Source organism: Diplotaxodon limnothrissa, linkage group LG1, assembly GCF_057381915.1.
Source record: "Diplotaxodon limnothrissa isolate DT_005_m linkage group LG1, D_limnothrissa_male_GT1.1, whole genome shotgun sequence".
NCBI classification, from domain to species: domain Eukaryota; kingdom Metazoa; phylum Chordata; class Actinopteri; order Cichliformes; family Cichlidae; genus Diplotaxodon; species Diplotaxodon limnothrissa.
Genome location: NC_140596.1, coordinates 6,207,989 through 6,231,064, shown reverse-complemented (window position 1 = coordinate 6,231,064; position 23,076 = coordinate 6,207,989). Strand labels below are relative to the sequence as shown.

General features: G+C 39.5%; 1 protein-coding gene across 2 annotated transcripts in view; it reads left to right on the top strand.

The window, feature by feature from the left end:
* The window catches only part of phkb (phosphorylase kinase, beta), a 104,598-nt gene that overhangs the window by 64,054 nt on the left and 17,468 nt on the right, over positions 1 to 23,076 (top strand). For both annotated transcript variants that reach the window (XM_085359301.1, XM_085359225.1), the window contains exons 15-16: positions 15,404 to 15,459; positions 18,155 to 18,248. In XM_085359301.1, the coding sequence (XP_085215427.1) occupies positions 15,404 to 15,459; positions 18,155 to 18,248 (150 nt within the window). The remainder of the gene's footprint in view (positions 1 to 15,403; positions 15,460 to 18,154; positions 18,249 to 23,076) is intronic.

Below are 23,076 nucleotides of genomic sequence, written 5' to 3'. Positions count from 1 at the left end.
AAACTCAGGGATCCTTTAGCTTTTGTTAGGCTTCTCTTTTGCATATAGATCCATTCACTTTTTGACACACACACACAAACACACACACACACACAAACAAACTCACACACACACGCTTGGCCCTATGTGAGAATGAGGTTAATGGAAAAATTGCATTTGTGGTGCACACTGTGGAGGCTGTCAGTCATCAATCAGAGATAAGGCGTGGGTCAAGAGGGGCCCCCAATTGGATACTACAGCAACAAACATGCCTCCTTAGAGGCAGAACGAAAGGAGGTAGAAAAGTAGAGAATGGGTAAGGTTAGAGGGGTCAGAGAGAGGCGAGGGAGTGAGTCTGAAAGAGGTATGGAGGTAAAAAGCAACAGAAAGATTACCTTATTTCATTCTATATATTAAGCATGAAGTTGGCTGAAAACCAACTTGTTAAATCTAATTGGAAAATCTGGGAAATGTAAATCAATAACTTCCAGGGTCCAAACATAAAGCTTCATTAACACAACACCAAGACAGACTTAAGTTGCTCTCTCTGTAGCGTAAGTCCCGCTGAGAATTAACAACCACAGTGTAGCTTGATGCAATGTGTAGCAGCTTTCAGCTCAATATATGCTGCATCTGGTGGAGGCCCAAAATTCAAGCTAACCTCTGTGATATAAAACTTTAGGCAGGTTTGTTTATAATACCAGCTGACTCAAATCTTTCCAAGGTTACAAAAAATGATTTATATCAAAATGAAAACCTTTGGAAATGTGTTGTTTCTGGAGTTTTTTGGTAATAATTTTATAAAGCTAATAAGAATTTGCCCTCCTTTACAAAGCTGTTGGAACATAAAATATAGGGCATTAATGCACGCATTAACGATGGGATCCAAAAGTGAGATGGAGTTGGGTAATCAACTCTTAGATGAATAAGAAATACACAAGCAACCACATTTGTTTTTTGTTTTTTTTAGCATCACTTTGGTCAGATATTGTTTCCATTGATGATGTTTAGATGTTATATACACACTATTTACATGCCTGCTCTTAGATCTTACATTAAATGTATACGCATGATAGATAGGGCTATATCTATCACATAATCTGTAAACGTGACCGAATATAGTGAACGAGTCCATACTGGAATCTGAATCTATACCCATCTTAAATACAAAAGAAATAAATGAGTGCCATTTAAATATTAAGACAATATATTTAATACAGCTCTGTTTAAATTCATTTTTCTTTCTACACAGTGTGCATGTAGCATTTCTATGAATAGATTTTGTGCAGATAATGAAAAATAAAAGTAGTGGAATAATAGATGACCCCCCCCCCCCCCCCCCCCCCCCCCCCCTTCCCCCCACTTTGGTATATGGTTTGTGGGACATTATAAAGTCATTCTGGTATCACAACATGATAGCCAAGAAGAACACGTAGTAAAAAAGAAAAAGAAAAATCATACTAACACAACAGGAGCGCCATATGGAGTAGATGATTTCATTAAATTTTGTAATGCCAGTCTGCATAGATTTGCATAGTAATAAGAAAACCCATATTTTCAAGAAATTGCTAACTCCTTAATTCTTCAAGGCTAACAAGTTCAAAGCACCTCCAGATATGTTGAATCCAAAAGAAAAATATTGTTATGGAAAATCCAACTGGATAATGAAGTTATAGGGTAATGCAATTCTTTATAATGACTCAAGAACAATATATAGTTGAGGCATAAATAACCAATATACCATATGGAGTTGATGATTAAATACTGATTATTTTTGCATGCCTTGTTGCATACATTTGCATGCTAATGAGGTAAAACGGAATTCCTTCCATTTACTTTTTTATTTGCACTTTGGATGAGAAGATACCAGAGCAAACATTCTCTTTTGTAGTGATCATGTCAATCCAAGAGCCTCTAGTTTACAAAATAACTGGCTCTATTTGTCATTGCATAGTCACTATGCAGTTCTTTTTATTCCAGATGAAGCACACAATTTTCTTTTGAGCAAGAAATTGGCTACAGGCTGAATTATTTCAGAACAGCTGTTTTTAGTATAACAGATTTAATACAAAAAGAATAACTGAAGTATCATTCTCATTACTTCTTCATGAATCTGTGTATTTTCCATTGGAGCACAGCACAGGGTGGAGAGGAGAAAATGGCCTTATTTGTATCAGTCAGTTTGCATCAGGTGGCTGTTTTGTGTTTAAATGCATGCCTGCCTTCAAGCACACATTTTATTGAAAGCATGATGTGTATTAGTCCCTTTGCTGAGACAGAAAGGCTACAATATGTGGCAGTGGCATCAACTCGTGGAGCTGTAATACTCATTTCAATAGCTGTGCTGCAAGATTATAACACAGACGCCTGATGAGATCATTGAAATAGGTATGTGCCTCTAGATTCAGTGGATTCAGAGGTCAGTAGTAGGACACTGTTCAATAATCTACAGATTGGCTCTTTCAGAGGAGCAAAGTGACACCTTAAGCAGCATGAAACAGATGGGTGTTAGAATCCTTCTGACCCAAGAGTGTACACACATCCACACACACCCAGTCACAATATTTTCCAACATGTGCATCCTTCACTTCATACTATTACACACAAACAGAATCACACATTTTTCACGCCAACATGCAAACACTTCCTTCTGCATCTTTTGCCTCACTCGCACCCTGAAACATTCACACACACAAAGACACAGATTGAAAGTGTGCTAAACCCTGCTGTTTGCCAAATGGCCTGGTAGTGGGCAGGAAATGTCGAGCTCAGTGGTCTGTGACAGTAAAAGCCCTGGAGGGATAGCTACTGACCTTAACCTGCAGGGAAATGGACATCACTCACACACACTCATGCACTTTGCATGCATTAACACTTGACACATCACCCGTACTCGGATGCGTCCTCATGCTCATGCCAATATGTGCGCTGCTTTTATGTATTCTCACAATGTGGGTGTCTCTGTGTATCTGTCTTCCTTTGACACACCTCTACTACTTCTTCTGGGTTACAAGCCGTTCTCTGTGCCAGGGGCCCCATTAGCAATGTCTGATTGGTTTGGCCTGTCGTTTCTTTGTCTAACTGTCAGTGTTGTTGGCCAACTCTGTTGTACAGTGTCTTCGTGTTACAGGTTGCTAATAACACCAAAGAAAAAGCAGACTGGGAGGCTAAACAACCTTGGGTGGAGTAGAAGAAAAAAATCCAACTAGAGATCAAATATTTGAACCTGTGGTGCTCAGTTCATCCAAGCCCTCAATTTAACAAAAGACTGTCTCATCCCTTGTATATCAAGGTATATCAACACTTCCTGCTGCTGCTGCATTCAGAGTGTTAGGTGAGTGTGGGATTTGTGTTTGCAGCAACATGTACTCAGAAGAGGCATCTTGGCATCTATTCTCTGTTTGTTCATAGTTATTCTTGACAGTGTACAAGCCCAGGCTTTACAATAGACGCACTTTTCCCAGTACTCAAATTCTGCTTTAAACCCAAAGAATTCTGACAGCAAACAAAAGATGCCCATTTTTTTAGATTAAACAATTTGCACAACTTTTCTCATTTAAAATAAGTCTTTTGGCATTTTTTTTCTTTAAATGTCATATGCTTTGTGCACTAAAAAAATACTAATTTTTTTAGTATTTTTTTTATTACTAAAAAAAAAAATACTAATTGTTAATATGTGTATGGAAACATTCTTACCCTGCATAAATTATATTAATTTACCATCAGATTTATGAAACATGCCCACTGGCCCATTTGGTTCTTACCACTGTGCATATGTCAGAATCATTCTGACTCAATAGACTAGCACAAAATGTATAGCTTCTACACTATTTGCATGCTATCTAAATATAAAGAAGCATGTTAACAATCAGGTGAGAAACCAGGACAAAATCCAAGTCTGAAGAAACTGAAACAATTGTCTCCAAAGAGAAAGCCAGGAAAGGTAAATGTTTCCACCAGAGAGACTATAAGAAAAACAAGAGAACAGCACAGTGACCTGGTGCAGCTAGTCTGTCATTCCAAGATAAGAAACTAAATACAAGTGAAAAAACAAATCCAGATTTTCCAGCATCTGTAGACTAGTGCCATGAAATTTGTAGTACTAGTAGTGAAATGCTTTAGTACAAAGTATGAGCAAATTCAGGCACTGATTTGTGCATGAAACATTTGAATGCACCAGCCACTCAACGTCTGGTGAGAATGTGTTTTGTTGGTTGCTGATGCAATCCACTCATCTATGACTTCAAGAAAACTTAAGGTCACTCATAGTTTTCTTCTGGAAAACTTTACACCTGAAGAAAACTATGTCTATCAGATAGTATAGGAACTGGTCCCTGGCACTTACTTTCCAATCATGCAGTTTATGAAAGACTGCCCACCTGCAGTGGACTGATGCCCCACAGTTTGAGAACCAATGACCTAATTTGGCACATCTGATCCGCTGTCTTTTGTAAACAGAAGGGTTGAACAGCAGGTGGGTGGTACTTCTGTGCTTATAGTCAGAGCTGTGATCCGGGTAGAAAAAGGAGTAATCTGAAGCCTGAACGTCTGGCTCATAGGAATCACTTACATATACGTTTACCTTATTTTACCTTATAAAATACTCTTTTGCCATCTTTAATATGAACATCCACCATTGTAAGAATATTTATAAGAAAAAGAACATTCAAAAGGTTCCTGCTGAGTTATTCATAGACCATGTTTTGTTATTTTTCCAATGTGGCTGTTGACTACAACATTCATTTTATGTATAGTATCAGTGTGCTAAAATGCAAGGTGTGAGTGAGAAAAGTGGCTCAGTAGTGGCTTTTTTCCCCCTAAAGTTTGCTATCTCGGCTTGGCAAGTGTATTTTGGCTAACACGCGTAAGTCTGGAGAGAGGAACAAAAGTACAGGCAGGAGACAGAAAACGTGCTTAGGAAGTTATCTGAGCGAACAAAAATACTACCGCCAAGTCTTCCCTATCTTTTGGCTTGTCTGTCAGTCTGAAACGACCAAACAGAACTAACATAACTGATACATGCAAGACTCAGCCACCAGAGAACAGCACGAGGTCTGTAATTATATGTTGGGAAAGAAGACAAATTACTGATTAAACATAGTAATCTTTTGGATGGAAATTCCCACTGATGAAAGCCTTCCCTCTCATGTGGGAGGAGGAGAGACAGATCACCCAGGGAGCTCCCTATTTGCTCCCCAGCAATAGAAACTAGAAGTTAGAGACCGCTGTGGTCCTGGCAGTAGCATTTTCCCAGGAAGTGTAGAGAGAAAATGAAAGGGAAACAAGATTATAGTAGGAGAACAGGTACACTGTTTAATAAATACAGATAAAGAGATGCAAGCAATTAAAACACAGCCACATTGCATCTGTTGCCACTACCAGATAAACTCCTAAAAGTGTATTGAATATCCTTTGAGACCAAGAAATGTCACCTAAACAGTTCATTAGTAACACGCCTGCTGAAGAAGTTTAAACTTTAGAAGCTCAGTTTTACTTAAAATCACTGTCACATTTTTCTTTTATAATGTAGAAATATATTCAGTAAATCATCAGACTGTCTTTTATCCTAACCTGTGGGTTTCCTTTAAAAGCAATTCCCTAGAGGACACTGGTGTCATAATTTTTGAAAAGCAGCATTAATTCTTTATGAATGCCTACAGACGTTGTACCAGTATAACATGATATTAGGAATGTGACTGGATGTTTACAGTTTGTCATCTGTGACAGCGGCATCCTGTGTACGCATTTGAAGGTACACAGAACACAGACTGCAGCTCCCGTAGTGACCTTGGCACTTTACCTTTGCTGGCATGCATAAGAACAGCTGTGCATGCTTTAAGATTTTTAATGATTGCAGATTCCTCTGACTTCACCTTGGCTCTCGCATATGTCTAAATGATTGGATCTAGTTTATATTTATCTTGTTTGCATTTATGCTCTGCTCATCTGGTGACAGGCACAGCAGTGTATTCTGTTTGTCAAGCATTTTAGAGCGTGTGTGTGTGTGTGTGTGTGTGTGTGTGTGTGTGTGTGTGGAAGCGATTAAAAACAGCACACATTAGAAACCAAAATGCCCATCTGTTCCCAAAGTTTGTAATTATGCGTGTACGCTGTTGTCTGTCTTTTGTGTGGACATCTGAGTGGAGCCTGGCACAGCGACTGGGAACATATTTGTGTTTCCAGGGTCATTGTCGGCCTGCGTGTGTGCATTAGAACTCATTTAGAATAACGCATGCTGGCAGGATTTGCTAGTTTGTGTTCACGTTTTGTTTTTTGCTTTCTTTTAATGACTTGCAAAGGGGATGGAAGGTTAAGGCATTATCTAGAATTGCATTCACACGAAACGGAGAAAGACAAACATTACGCGCTTAACTCTGAGACAACGTGTCACCGACAGGAGTTTGATCTTCATATGTGGCTGCATGTATATTTCTTTATTCAATGCGGCACTCATTTCATTATGGTCCTCTGAACACGTACAGGCAGTGGTAATCAGGCCACTTATCTTCCCCAGCCTCCCTGGCTCTTCAGGCATGATATCAAACGGGGCTGCTATGACAAGCAGAGGCTCCTGTAGCTCACACCACGGCTCACCTTTAATATCAATTGATTTTTTTTCCTTCACTCATAAGGATTCCTCCGGCGGAGGATAATATTTCTGAGCTGAGGAACAATGTATCGCTTTCTCAGTCAGGGCGCCTTTGCAATTATAGTGGCCAGCAGCATGCAATTGAATTCTTCACTTGGTTCTCCTCTGTGGAGGTGACTCCACCCTCCTTCACTCCATCTGTTTTCCTCCCTCTCTCTTTTTGTCAGTCTTTCTCTCTACAGGCCTGCTGGTTTCTTTTTCCGCCACATTGTCAGACTGAAAAACATTTCCCTAAATCAAACTCTCGCCTCATCAACTCCTCTTCCTTCTCTTGTGTTCACCTCACATTCTTGTCATGGTCTCATCGTTATTACCACTAGATGACCTTTTGAAATGATCCAACTTTAAAAATGTACACAGGAGACATTTCTCTTTCCCAGACGCTGGATTGAAAATGACTTAGCATTACTTTTATGCCCCCACCCCGCCCCACATATTTCTGCTAAAACCCCTGACACTTTGAAATTCTCTCATCAAAATATGAATCTCAGAGCTGCACAGAGACCAACTTCCCGAGGACGATACAGAGCCTGGAGTCATTCGTCTGTGTAGGGGCATGAAAAGAAGGGATTATATTCCATTCAGATAGTTTTTCTTTCTTTTTTTTTGGGGTGGTGGATAAATTCCATTGCTTGCTTTTTAACTTTATGGAAGCCTTTGAATGTTTTGTTCCTTTGTGATGTGATGCTCGCTTGAGGCTGCCTCCCTCGTGCTGCGCTTTGCCAGCCGACACACTGGGAGGGATCTGACCTTGAAATAGCGTCACATCATTTGGTTCAGCAGAAGTGTTTTTTTTTTTTACTCTTAAAGTTTTATATAAATTTTATATAGACTGAGGCTCGAGGAAAACATCGTGTCAATCAATAAATATCCTCATAAGTCACTGTATGTTATAGGCAAATGAAAACAGCTATAAATTCTAGGTTTACATCACCAGAACATTTTTTTTCTCTTTTCAGTCCATCTCCTGCCCACAACTAATATCTTTTGGTTTCAAATATGCCCAACCAGCGACTAAACTGTAGCCCTGTCATAATAAACTGACTCTTTTGGTCAAATTGGGCAGCCAGCTTCTCTAAGTAGGAAGAGAAATTAAAGGGAAGAATAGGAGTGGAAGTTCAGCACACAACATTAATCAGAAATAGTGATGCTTTGTGACAACCCGATTTGCAGCTGTGCAAGTAAATCTGCTACTGCTTCAAGTTATTTCCAGTGTTTGAAAGTAGCTGAGTTTTGATTGTGTTACTGACAGGAGTGTGTTGACAGAAACCTCTGAGATTTGTGAAAAGCTGTTTGTTTGTAGCCGATTCACTTCTGGCTTGTGAGACAACCTGAGTGACAGCAAGACTGAGAGAGTGAGAGGAATGAAAACCAGTAGTGAGAATGTCAGAATCCACAGAGGTGGCAGAAAAAACAAGGAACAGAAAGAAGCAGCGACAAAAAAAGTTACAATAATGAAGGAGAGAAGAAATGGTAAATGGTTATTGGTCTGTATTTGTATAGCGCTTTGCTTGGTCCTAAGGACCCCAAAGCGCTTTACACTATACACAATCATCCACCCATCCACACACACATTCACACACTGATGATGGCAGCTACATTGTAGCTGCCCTGGGGCGCACTGACAGAGGCGAGGCTGCCGGACACTGGCGCCACCGGGCCCTCTGACCACCACCAGTAGGCAACTGGTGAAGTGTCTTGCCCAAGGACACAACTACCGAGACTGTCAGAGCCGGGGCTCGAACCGGCAACCTTCCGATTACAAGGCGAACTGCCAACTCTTGAGCCACAACAGTGAATCAGAAGGAAGGAAGAGTTGGAAAAGAAAGAATGGGGAATTGGAAGGCAAACAGCAGAAATGGAGGAGCTATATGAGGAAGATGGAATGGTAAATGGTAAATGGCCTGTATTTGTATAGCGCTTTTCTAGTCCCTAAGGACCCCAAAGCGCTTTACACAACCTGTCATCCACCCATTCACACACACACATTCACACACTGGTGATGGCAAGCTACAATGTAGCCACAGCCACCCTGGGGCGCACTGACAGAGGCGAGGCTGCCGGACACTGGCGCCACCGGGCCCTCTGACCACCACCAGTAGGCAACGGGTGAAGTGTCTTGCCCAAGGACAGAACGACCGAGACTGTCCAAGCCGGGGCTCGAACCGGCAACCTTCCGATTACAAGGCGAACTCCCAACTCTTGTGCCACGATCACCCACGAGCCACGAATAAATGGAAGGAAGAAAAGAAAGGTCAAGGAGCCTTCCTTGACCTTTCTTTTCTTCCTTCCATCTTATTCCAAAGGAATAAGATACGGAACACTGGAAGGATGGGAAAAACAGAGCTCCAAAGAAAGGAAAAACAGATGGAGAGCAAAACATCGAGATTGAATTATGGAAGGTAAAAATCAGTGGAAATAGGGAAAAAAAAAACTAAAGAGAGGAAGAAAGATTTGAATGGAGGACGCAAAAAAAAGGCAAATGGATGTAAAGACAGAAGGAAGGAAGAACAGAAGCAGAAGAAAAATACGGAAATTCAGAAAAAAAAGACTAGAAGTAAGGAAAAGTAGAATGATACAAAAAAATGAAATAAAGTAGAAATATATAAGCAGGATGAAATAAAAGACTGAAAAGTACCAAAGAAAAAATGAAAAGATGGGAAAGAAGTAAAAAAAAAGAAGTAAAAAGTGAAAGATCTGAGATGCACTTTTCATCTTGTGTCACAACTCAGTGCTTTTAATTTTGGGGGAAAAGTCAAATGAAGCGGAGCTGAAATTCATTTCTATTCTGCGGGGACTCACAGCAGCGCTCTCTGGCAAATGGCTTTTCACTTTGTCAAATTTAGCGAGGCCGTATCTCTGAGGGGCAGCACGCAGCATCCAGGCCTGCTGCAGACTACTGCCAGTCCACCCGGCAGCTGAAGATATACTATAGCACTTAACAGCATGTTCCATTTCAGCACTTCTTTATTTTCCTTTTACCACTTCCTTGTCTGCGTGCATTGTGGTTTCATGCTGTCTTTAGCAGCCAGGTTGTGCATTTTTCTGGAATCCACCTCAGTATCGTAATCTGTAACTTTTCATCTGTATTTTATAATCACAAGTATCCAACAGCAGTGTAGGCTGTAGCCACTTTCAAGCAGCTTATGTAGAGTATTTCTGAAAATCCTTCCCATGCAGTATATGTATCTCTCCTCAGTCTTTCTAGGATTCTGTGTCTACTCTTTTGTGGAGTTATTTATTCTAATTTGTTTGGTTTGTGTGACAGATGTGTGCCATCTCTATTTACTAATGCGCCTCTTTCATTAGTGATTGTGTGTTTATCAGTCCACACACAGGTAAACAAAACTGTGTGTTCTTTCTGTCACAGCGAAGTGCCTGAGGTTGTTCTATTCATTCTATACACACATTTGAAATAGACAGTATTATTAGACAGAAACAAAACAAACAAGCTCCCTGACTGTGTCCCTCCTCTCCGGGAGTTTTTTAAGCACTTTTATATTCCAGTTCCCTGTTTGTTTTACCTTTTTTCCCCCAATAGTATGCTTCCTCTGTAGAAGCAGTCCAATTTTTCTGAAGCGCGAGCATCTGCAGTTCAAATAGGTCAAGAAATTAGACTATGAATGCATTACTTCTTGTTTATCTCATTTTGGAAACCATTATTTGAAACACTACTTACTTGAGGTTTTTTGGGGTTGAAGGGAAATACACCCCGAAAACCTAAATACTAGGTTCATTTAGCTAGTGTAGCAAAAGTGTGCACTACACAGTAATTCTTGTGAGTTTTAGTGATTTTTTTGATTGACTGTTTATTAAGCCTCAATAAATGCAACTCGATTAAGCCCAACCAAATTGAGCTGAGTTCTCCAAATGGGAACATTCGTTTCTATATTTAGAAGTGGTCGGCCAGTGTTTGTAATTACTGTCCAACTAGAATGCTGTAAAGTTTCTTTGGTAACAACAGACATCACTGATGGTCTAAATTGCCTTTTTTTTTAAGCACTCTGGATCCACCTCTAAGGCATCTCGAGTTAATATTGAGGACTTCACTGCATTGTTTTAGCTTTCATCTACTTAATTCATGAATAAAATAATCACATTTCCATATCAATTCAGTTGAGGAACTTGGAGGCACTCCAGCGGTATTCAAATGATTTAATTAATCATTGCTATCCAGATGCCTCCGCTGATGATATATTCTTGGTTTCCATTTCTATTTGCTCCTAAATCTTAGTCCATGACTTCTCCAGTGGTAACTCAGAGTTTTCTGCCACTGCCCACTTGCCCTCTTGTAAACAGTATTTAAGTATTCTGTGATCTGGCCTGCTGAGCTGGATTTCCCTCTGGCACAACATGTTTGACATCGTGTTGTTATGCATTTATAAGAATACAGCAATATTATAAGAGTGCTTAAATTTGGCATGGGAAACGTATACTGCTGTGAACTAGAGGGCATGTGCAGATCCTGCTGCTCTCTGCTGCTCTCTTTGTAAATAAGTTTTCATAAAGTCACAGCAGTTTATAACTTTAAAATATCTTAGTGTTTAAGAATTAATACAAGTCTACCTTTACACTGCTCTTGCATTCTTAGCAATTTGTTTATGCATCCAGTTGATAAAATGATATTAACTATTTACTTGGGGCACTGTTTGAATTTGCCTCATCAAAGTGCATTTGAACTTAACTCTCCTATTTAGATTTATTTGCCACTAGCGCGCAGCTCTTAAGCTGCTACTAGACTCAACAGCTAACATCAGCTAATAATTTTGTTGTGTGCTAATTTAAATTAATTACCCTGCCACAATAAGGACCTACCTGCATCTTAGAACCATTATGTTGAAAGTAATGATAGTGGATCAAAACGTTTTGTCATCTTAATTTAAAGATTGGGAGCAATGGCAAACATCTAGCCTGGCCCTTCCTGAAGGTAATAAATTTCACCTTCTGTAACATTAGCTCTACAACTCCTCAACATTAACAACAAGGTATCCAAGCCAGTTTCTACTAAGCTTCTACTACTACGGATCTGCTGAGGTGTAAACCAACAATACCACATAAAGTAAAAAAGAACTCATAAGCAACTTGCAGGGCTTTCTACTGGGCAGTCTCCCACAAACCCTTAGCTCCATATTAAGATACTATCCATGGGAATCACAAACAAATTTGCTGAATCGCAACATCCACTGAAAATATGCTTGATTTTCCACTAAGAATAATGACAGAGCACTTAAGTGCTTAAGTTGTTTGCCCTTGCCAAACCCTACTTGAGTCAAACAAAGCAGCTGATTTTACCTTTTTTTTTTCTTTTTTTTTTATCGGCAAGAGATCCCTAGGCAAATTGTGGGCGCAACAACGTGTTTCTACTAACCAGTACAATCAGCACCAAAGACTGCAACCAGCACCAAAAACCTTACCACAGCTTAGAGCAACCATGAACAAAGTGAAGAGATTTTATTGGGCAGTCTGCTTCATAATCTGGAGTAGTGAGGTGCTGGAGCCTATACTAGTTAGTTTCCAATATTTTTGCTTTAAAATGAAAATATTTGTTGTAGTCATTGGTCTTTATTTTATTATAGCATATAGGCCACACTGAGTTTTTGGAAGTATAAATTTGAAGTTTCTGAGTTATCCAAACATCTCTCACTGGAGGACATGGTAGGGCAAATTGTCTTATGCATGGTAATTCTATTTTCTGTTTGCTTTGTCGGAGTAAATTTACCTCAGTTTGATTGATTATATGCAATCCTTAAGCTGTTAACAGCTGAATCCTTAATGCTGGCACAACGGAGGAGTGTCCGCTTGGATACAGTGCACTGTACTATACTCATGCTGAGTAGTTCCAGCAGTTATTTTATGTTGAAGCAATGCAGCTCACGTTTCATGTCCCCTTTCCGATTTCCAGTAGAGTTACCTGGGAGAAGCTAAGTGAACTTGTGGTATTTGTGGGTATGTAATATGTGGGTTTAATTGTGTAATTGGAGGCACTGTGGTACAAGAAAGGGTTCTTTTTTCCAATCAAGCAAAATTATATTCAAATGCGTGTCTAAAAACAATGTGAGGCTGGATTAAGGCAGCCTACCTGTTTTCATCAAATCTGCCTCAGTAAATACATTCTGAAATATCGTCTCTGAACTTCTTATTGTACTGAGTAGTTAAAGTTTGAGAATTTATTTGCTCATAGGTTTAAATGCAGCCCATTCTTTTTCTTCCGTCTTCTTTTTCCATTTATTTATCTAAAATCAAATTCCCTGAAGTATCGTAAAGGACTTTGGACTCTTAGATCTGCGCTGGTCTAACCACTGGGTATACCCACGGCCCAGTATGGTTTGTTAACTACCTTCTAGAGCCACTGTGGAGAAACCACACGTCTTTTTTCCCCCCCCCACACTCGCCTCAGCCTTGAAAGCATTCCGGTCACACTACATTGATGTTTTCAGGGTTCCTCTGAAAGGTTGTTTAAAGAAACATTTGAAGACTCATCTCATTTTCCTCGCTGCAGTTGCATAGTCGTGTGTCGACTATGAAAGAAAGCGAGCGGGAGTACATATCTGCTGCGTCTCCATTATACATTTCAACATCGTCTCCTTTGCCAAATGAGTCCTTTGTCAGCTCAGAGAGCAGCGCTAATGAGAGAGTTGCATTGCAGCATTTTAGAACCCATTGCTCCCCTATTAATCTGGAGAGATTTGTGTTCAGGCGTATTTATTTATTTTTTTCTACTCAGCCGCCCCCATCTCTCCCTCTGCTCTCTGATTGACGATAACGAGATGGTTGGCTAAAACCAGCTCTTATCGACAAAACAAAATGGCTCCCAGCTGTGTGTGTGTGTGTGTGTGTGTGTGTGTGTGTGTGTGTGTGTGTGTGTGAGAATGCCTACTTGTGTGTTGGTTTCCCTGTCTCTGCATTCTCTCCCTGACGATGATTCTGAGCATCAACACATACTGGCACGGTGCTCATGCTGCCATGTTCTGCTGCATGTGTGTATTAGTGTGTAACCGTTTTAGTGCGAGTATCATCACAATGAGAACGAGATGAAAGGCCGGTTCGTCTGTGAGTCACAAGATGCTGCCTGCTTCCTAAATGGCCCCGAATAGTCGATGTACAATAAAGATGATCAGCTCCACTTACAATTGGTTTGTGCACATCGAAATTACAATCGTGAAAATGAATTCTGCAAATAAAGAATGAAAAGATGAAAGACACTGAAGGATACACAGAGAGAGAAGCCTATATACAGATGAAGATGCATACAGTCAACTATTGGATAAAATAAAGCAATGGAGAAAAACTGATTTGCAAACATATGAATACATAGAAACCCGTCATGTGTTAAAGTACTGGAAAAGACATGTAAAGGTGAACTTTGATATGAAAGAATACTGTCACGAAGACCTGTAAATGCATAATAAATTTAAATAAAATTACTGGCAAATGCAAAGCAAAGTTACAAAAGCCTTTCAAAAGTCTCTTCTTGTGCTGTGGAAGATAATGAGTACAGATTTAAACTGTCAACATTTTTTGTGCCTTTATGCCTTTTTTGTAGTATATAAGTTCTCCACAAAAGACAATTTGTACGTCTCTTCAGTCACTTTTTTTCTTTTATTATTGTTGTTGATGTCAACATGACTGACACGTTTCTGTGTTCTGGTCAGGTTGGCAGTGTGTATCTTCATGCTGTCTATGAAAAGGATTAATATAATGGAGATGAAGAATACTACGATGCTGTTAACTTTGCTGATGAACTGATTTGTATTAGTGGTTTAGGATATGTTTTGTTTTTCTTTTATGTATATTCCCCCAAAACCCTCAGTTTGATATTTAACATAAAAATGTTTCCTAAAACAAACTTTGGATTATAGTTTTTGACAGATGTTAGTATGTATGATTCTGGTGCTGTGGATTCAGCTGTGGATTAATTCACATCTGCGTACATTAGTGAGTCTTACAGCAGGCAGTGGCACGTGGGATGGGACAAAACTTGATGGTGTTTGTGCAGTGAGAAAATCGAATGCCTCTGTTCCACTACTGTGTCCATTTAATGTAATTTCATTTCACCATATGGGTACTTAAGCAGAGAAAACATTAGTGTAATAACATTACATTTCTCTAATCTTTACTCCCTTTTCCCCCCCATCTATGTCGCTCTCAACCTTCCTAATTACATTGCACTTTCCTCTCAGACAGGTACCCCTGTATCAGTTGTTTTCTTTTTCAGTTGAATTGTTTGAGATTAGAAGTAGCAATAACACAGGTTATTGTTTTTCTTCTATGCAACTGAGGTAAATTTCGATTATAGCCACTTTCCACTCAGTTTTCCAGTTTTCTTCTTTGTTGATTGATGTTAAATTGCAAGGCTCACCAATGCCAGAAAGTAAATTTTAAAAAATATCTTAAACAGTAAAGAACAAATTTCTACTATATCATGGAAAAAAAACACAATAAAGTCCATGTTAACAGTGATTCTAAAACGTGATAAGAATCTTGATCCAGTTATTTACTGTCTGTGTAAATATTTGCCGACAATTTCCATTGTGTCACGACAGTCTTTAGTCAATTCTGAAGACCAGTTGTTGTAGTTCTAAAAGCTAAATACATATATATCTTTAAAAAAATGTGAGCGACAAACTGGATGGTCCCTGTTCTCCCTGAATTCGTATTTCATAGTTGGATTTGTCAGACAGGACATTTTTTTTCACGTTTGTGTCTGGTTATTCATTAGCAACCTGTAGGCAAAAGTAGTCTTCACGTAAATCTCTCTGTTTTTCTCTTTCACAGGGCCCCATAGAGAATGACATTGTGATTCACGTGGCCCTGATAGCTGAGAGCCAGAGGTAATTTTTGTGTGTGAGTGTGTCTGTGTGTGTATATATATGTGTGTGTGTGTGTCTCTCTCTTAATGTGTTGCAGACCATAAAGGGAGGTTATTTTCCGCTGCTCACTCCTAGTCAACTCTGTCAGTGCCGTAATTGTGGTGAGCTCATAAAGCTGGAGCTCAGGCTGACCTTTGCCTCATCTGTCATTCTTCTCATTGTGTGTGTGTGTGTGTGTGTGTGTGTGTGTGTGTGTGTGTGTGTGTGTGTGTGTGTGTGTGTGAGTACACATGTGCCTGTGTAAGCACACTTAAATACATGTGTGGCATGTGGGTATGTGTGTTAAACAGGGTCAAGTGACTCTGTGAAGCTTGTTAACCTGTAGCTCCAATTACTGCTGCTTGCAAGTCCCCATCAGGTCTCCTGCATCATCTTCAACATGTCTCCTGTATATACTGTGTCTCAGTAAAGCTCATTAGTAACATTTCGATACATGAATAATTTGCGTCTAGTTTTATATTTACAACAGTCATTCTACATTTGTTCTAATTTAAAGAGAATGAATCTAGAGACATAATATTTATTACCATTCATTAGATTTCACTTGACTCAGCCACAGCTTTAACACCTATAAATTCACAAGGCTGTAGATTTTAAAACATCAATCTGTTGGGAAAGTTTTGCAGGTCAACAGATTTTCAACATGATTTTATAGCTGCAGAGCCGTAAAACATATTCAGCTTTTAAATAGTGTGTGTGTGTGTGTGTGTGTGTGTGTGTGTGTGTGTGTGTGTGTGTGTGTGTAAGATGCGCTTGGAGTCTGGCAACAGATTTCAATTCAATTCAATTTTATCTATATAGCGCCAAATCACAACAGCAGTCGCCTCAAGGCGCTTAATATTGTACAGTAGATTGTACAATAATAGATACAGAGAAAAACCCAACAATCAAATGACCCCCTATGAGCAAACACTTTGGCGACAGTGGGAAGGAAAAACTCCCTTTTAAAAGGAAGAAACCTCCGGCAGAACCAGGCTCAGGGAGGGGCGGGGCCATCTGCTGCGAGTGGTTGGGGTGAGAAGGAAGACAGGATAAAAGACATGCTGTGGAAGAGAGACAGAGATTAATAACAGATATGATTCAATGCAGAGAGGTCTGTTAATACATAGTGAGTGAGAAAGGTGACTGGCAAGGAAAAACTCAATGCATCATGGGAATCCCCACAGAAGAGGGGCCTGAAAACTGAAGGCTCTGCCTCCCATTCTACTTTTAAATACTCTAGGAACAAGTGTTCTAATAGGGTGATATGGTACTACAAGGTCATTAAGATAAGATGGGGCCTGATTATTTAGGACCTTGTATGTGAGGAGCAGGATTTTGAATTCAATTCTGGATTTAACAGGAAGCCAATGAAGAGAAGCCAAAACAGGAGAAATCTGCTCTCTCTTTCTAGTCCCTGTCAGGACTCTTGCTGCAGCATTTTGGATTTAAGGAAGGTTTTTTTTTTTTGTTTTTTTTTTTTTTTAAATGAATAATTTTACTGTCAACAAAATCATTTGTAAGCGGAATTGATTGAAAAAGCAGCCATTTACTTGGCCAGAATTTGCTAGCCAGTATCAGACAGACCGATGCTAAAAGAAGTCTCTAAGAACCTCAAATTGGAATTGGAAATGGAATATGCAGGCTACTCTTGCAGCTGTTGGAAGTACACGTGTCAACAATCAGAAGAGAGATTGCATAAATTTGACCTGCATGTGGGTGTGCCAGGAAAAAGGGCTTCACAGTCCAAAAAAGAAAATTAGAGCAAAACAGCAGTTTTGCTGTAGACCAGACCTTTTAGAATAATTTACTTTGGCCTGAATGAAGCATAGTGAACAGTAGACACATTTGGCAGCGATTAAACACAGCTTTCTGGAGAAAACCATCATACCAGCTGTGAAGGATGGCGATGGAAATTTTTTGGTTTGAAGGAGGCAGTACATCCATGAAAAACCCCGAACCCTATGTAACAAAACCTTTGCTTGAAAAAGTGGTCAGCAATGCCAACAAGCTTGTGTCGGAGGCTGGTGGACAAACGCTTATGTAGAACAAGTCACCAAGTTACTTCTGCTAAAGGAGGTAATGCAGGCTTCTGAGACCAAGGATGTAGTTACTTGTTACTCATTTTGAGAACAAAAGACATGCAGACACGATCCCATTAATGATTAATAAATCATTCAACAGTTACCCATGACCACACAAATTGAAGCAGGCCCATTATAGTCAGCATATCTCAGCAGCTTAGAGAGCAAGGAATATAAATGACGATGCTAGTTATGACCGTCCAACCGTTTTTTTAAAAAACTTACAGTGGTGAATTTCAGTTGAATGGCACTGTGCTAGATGGCCTCCAACAGTTTAAGTGAAGTGAGGACAGGATTAGATTACAGCATCTCTCCATCTATTCTTAAAATAAGAAAAATGATAATAATAAGGTGAATCATGGGTATAGTTTTTTTCTTCTTTTGAAGGAGAAACGAGTTCCATTTTTTTGTTTAGTCATAGTCTTTTAACCATATATTTGAATAGATATCCTGCTGTCCAGTTAGATTTCCAGCTTTTTGTGTCTCTCAGCATATCAGGGTTTTTCATATGTATTTTTCAACAAAAGGTCTGTGGGAGCTGATGGAGATGGCATGAAAATAATATTGTATGTTTTTTCTCTATGTGGTTGTAGACTGCAAGTGTTTTTGAATACCTATGGTATTCAGACCCAGACACCCCAGCAAGTGGAGCCCATCCAGATCTGGCCCCAAAAGGAACTGGTCAAGGTAAAGCTTGTTGGTCACATGTTGGTTAGAAGCGTTTTAAAATCATACACCTCTTTGACCTGTGTTTATGTTCTCCTCTTGTGTAGTTCAGAATGTTTGAGGTGTTCTCATTCCTATTAGATGTCCACTGGAAAAATGACAACAGTCAGAAAAGAGGTTTTAACAACTAATCAAGTAACAAACTGAAAACAACATACCGGTACTTGAAAATACACTTTTTCAGTGAGGCTTCCTGTTGGTTTTTTGTCTAGTTGTGTAGTGATGATGTCAGGGAAACTATTACAACTAAACTATTAGAAACCAAAAAAAGGTTCCTTAACACAAACTTGGATGTGGTATTTAATATCATGTGGTATTAGTGGTAATTCAGCACTCACATGGGGCATATGTCAGTCCAGAAGTGGGCTCTTCATAACGTGATTTGTTTTTCCCTCCTTCATTATGAGGCAGTTGGTTGAAGACAAACGAACTACTGCCCACAGAAGTAACTAATTAACTATAATCCACAATGAGTCTAAAATTCTACAGTCTAGCCATGTACATTTGCAATTCTTTATGATTAGACAGTTGCTGTTTGAGTGATGGATTTTACCAACGTTAAACTTGAAATGTAACTGATTGCAGATCCTTTGGAGGTTAGCGGTTAGCACAGTTAGCGCCAGTGACTTGTCCTTGAGTTACGGGCTTTTCCTTATCTTCAAATAAGAAAGCCCAGCCCTGTTTGCTTTGAATGATTGGAAGAAAATGTGAGGGAGGAAAACTGTGATAGACTATTGAAGCCACCCCACCATCAACACAACTACACAGATCAATCTTGCAGTGAGCCAGATTACATTTCAGCAGTCATCTATCAATACCCCAATACGTCTTGGCTCAGTCAGTCCATCTGCTTGTCAGTCCAGGATTTCCTGCTCTTAAGATTTTCCTCTCGATTGTCCCATCAGTCACAGCGGGGCTGCAGAGTAGTTGAAGTGACTTATTAGTTGAGCAGTCATTGTTCAAATTGATTGATCAGCATAATGGTGTAGCTTTCACTGTGGCAAACTAGAGATGCATTGAGCAGAGCTGTCTCCAAATTTGGTTTCAGAACAGTATGTTAGATGGGTCAAAAATTTTGAATTGGTTTCACTATAAGCTGTTTCAATCTCGCATTTAAATATTTAAAGATAAACACAACCCTTAAAAAGCCTTTTCATCAGCATTATGAGACTAGGTCGAGTGATGAACGATAAAACCCCCAATAATAATAGGTCAGTTAGTGGTTCAGCTACATTTTTTTAATTATAAGCCACTAGAACTATTCCTTTCTTCGGTTTACCTCAGTGTAATTCTTATCTGATCTAAGGTACATTCTCAATGCAAAGTGATATTTTATAGAATAAAATGATAATGAATCTTTCTGTGTAAAAGGATTGTTTAAAAAAAAAAAAAAAAGGTAACTTTGATTTCAGCAGTAATCCTGCTCTTATGAATCAAACAAGCATGTTGTGAAAATGAAAGTCCAAATCCTGTGTGATGTAAAAACTCCCTGATGTCATCTTCAGTATAAATCAGCTTTTACTACAAAAGGGGTTGAGGTTCAATGGCTTTTAATTAAATCTGAATTCACCAGTGAATCTGCTCAGCAAATCTAAATCCCTTCAAACCTTAACTTTCATAACTTTAAGCAACAAAAGTCATAAAACTCTTGCTATTTAAAGAGCAAAATTAATATACTGATTGTGAGATGGTCTAGCTTATGCTCAGTGTCTAGATTTTTTATTTATTTATATATTTTTAAACACAGAAGAAAAGCAAGTAGCAGATTGTTATTCAGAACAAGGAACTGAGCCCTTTACATGGAAATATTCCTGTAAGATAAAGATGAGATGGAAGGAAAGTGAAGCCGTTGTCACTTGCTTGAGTAGCAAGTTTAGCACAAGCTGCTATTTTCATTCCGTCCACTCTGCTCCTTTCATCTTTTGCAGATTACACTATTTGTACTGTCATATTTATGACACCAAGCACTACCTCCCTAGCAACTTGTGCTTCAGTCCCATAATATCCATCACTCAAATCCTTGTCTCTCCACTGGATACTGTTCCTCATCTGCATGTCTGTTGTTTGAAGTCTACCAACTCTGTGTTGTCTGTCTTTCCTCTGTCATATCCATCACTCAGTCACTCCCTAGTTGCTGGTGCTCATCTGTCATGTCGGTTACTTGGCGTTTATCCTCCACGCCACATTCTGTAAACAGCCATTTTCTCCTATCATGTCATCTCTTTGAGCTCTGTAGTCATGGGCCTTTTTGCTTTCTGTCCCTCCATCACAATATTCGTCACATTTGAATCCGTAACCCGAGTCTCCACCCTAGGCCCATATCCTGCCCCGCCCCCCATTATGTCCGTTACACCAAACAACTCTCCCCTCCAGGTCTATCATCTGCCTTTGAACTGTCATACCTGTTACTTTTTCCTTCTCTCCCTTCTGCCTCATTCTGCTGCACCGCTCAGCCTCTCAGTGAGTCAGAGCGGGCACTGTGCTGAATATTAAATCTGAAGCCCAGACAGACATTTCTTCCTCGACAGAATCTGTTTATCTCCGAGTCATCACCATCTCTGGTGCTGCGGGCTGCATTTGCTCACCTCACCTCGTTTCTTGCAGCCATTTGATTGTGTTGACAACAGCTGCCTGTCGATGGGAGAGTGGCAATTACATTTGAAATGTGTTATTCCCACCCATGCACCCTTAAGCTGATCCTCTTTCATGTCACTGCTTTCTCCAAAAATAGCCTTCCTTTTAGCCGTTTCATATCTGATTGTCATCGCCGATTTCACTAAGGATGGCAATTTGTTTGATGAGACTACTCTTGAATTTTTTCCAGCTTGTGAAGCCTTCCAAATAAGATCCCAATGAGGCTCTTAAAGGTCATTAAAAATACATTTTGTTGTTTTGGGGGTGGGGATGACACTTTGCGTCAAACACATGTCTCGATAGAGACCTAAAAACTAAACTGCAGTGTGCTCATGCTTGTTCAGTTTTAAAGCCTATAGAAAGCAACCTTCTTCCCACAGTTACTCCTCCTTTTACAGCATGTACGGAAATGCAGTGGAGGAAAAAAAGGCATTGAATCATAAGCTGCTGTATGCATTCCCCAGTAGCTTTGACCTGTTGTCTTTATGAAGGCTCTGTAATCTATGATCTAGAAGACCAAAACTCTCCGGCGAGTGAGTAAAATACTATTAAACAGTCATAATGGACAAAAATATAAAATCGAGAATCAGCTTGTGATAGCTTATCCATTTCTCTTTGTAAATCTACACTGAAAAAGTGTTGGTCAATGTAAAGAGGGTTTTTTTGTTTTCTTTATTGTAATTGTAATCAATTTTGTGTCATTACTTCGACCATAACTCAGTGAAAAATAATATTTCCAAGGGACTTTTGGGCAAGATGTGGAAACTACCCATGTCATCGCGGACATTATTTCGAGCTGTTCTGCAACCTGTAAGCTTAATTTAAGTCTCTCTGGTTGTCAGCAACTACAGCAAAACGAAATCTTTTGTGAGCATTGACTTCAGCAATTAAATGTACACTGTGCAGGGCACCAAACCAGCAATAGTAAAATATGCAGAAAAACTCCTGTCTGAGCACCTGTCGAAATGAGGAGTATATCTATGCCGAAGAAAAAGTTTTGTAAGCAAATAATTGCTCATCCTCACACTTACCCACAGAAGAAATGCGAAATACAGCTTTTTGTTACATTTTCCACATGTCAGTCTTGCTGTTTGCGCTTCGGTCAGTGGAAATGCGAGAGAATGAAAGGATGCTTTGATAGGCTGCCTGCGTGTTGTTGTTCGTCATTGGTATTCTGCACACAGGAAGAACTGGGTGCAGAGGTTCCTCCACCCTCCTTTGGGTTTTCTCCTCCAGGTCTTATCTTTGCCTGTTATGGCAATAGTTTGCAAAGTCAGTCAATCTTTAATTAACATTTTTCTACTTTATAAATAAGCATATATGTATGAAACTTTACTTTTTCCCTCTTTTTAACATAATGTTGTATCATTTAGTATTAAATGCCAGCGTTTCAGAGCAGTGAGGAACCACATAGGAGTGGCAGAGCACCACCTTTTGGAGGATGTTGTGTATTGCAATTAGGATGTGTTGTAATGCGGCAGGGAAAGCTTGATAGGCAGATTTCCTGCTCTGATATTTGAGTCTTTGTGTACTGATGCTGCATGATGATAGAACTCAGAACGTGTTTAAATTTCACGCTCATATGTTGTTCATACTGGTTTCATACTGAGCCACGTACAAAAGAGAAATGTAATACTGCAAACACAGATTTCTCTCTCTCCCTCACACATAAATGATAAGTTGTGGTGACTGTGTCACACCACTGGGCTTCGATCCAGCAGCGGCAAGAAATCAATGTCCACCTTCTTTTTCTTTGCATCTTTGCATCAGTGGATTTTGTCAGCAGGCAACTCAGTGGTAAGAAGCTTTTATCTAAAACACCAAAGAAATGCTTGGGAAGCTGAAAGGCTGGAGCTCCTGTATTCTCTCTCCTGTCGTGTGTAAATGCATTTCAGAGATGGCTGAGGGGGAGGCCGTGACCTTTTTCCTCAGTTCTGTTTTGACAAACTGTAGAGCCTTTTGGATATAATAATAAGTTATTACCTGCAAACTTACTCATCCATCTTGGTTTTACTTGCTAGTTGTTTATAGATCTGGGTTTTCCAGTTCCATAATTAGTGCAAAATGCGTAAAAATGCTGTTCGTTCAAGCTTTTGTTAGCCTATGTGTATATTATATCTTCAGACTTGACTTACAAGTCTTAATCAGTTCACCA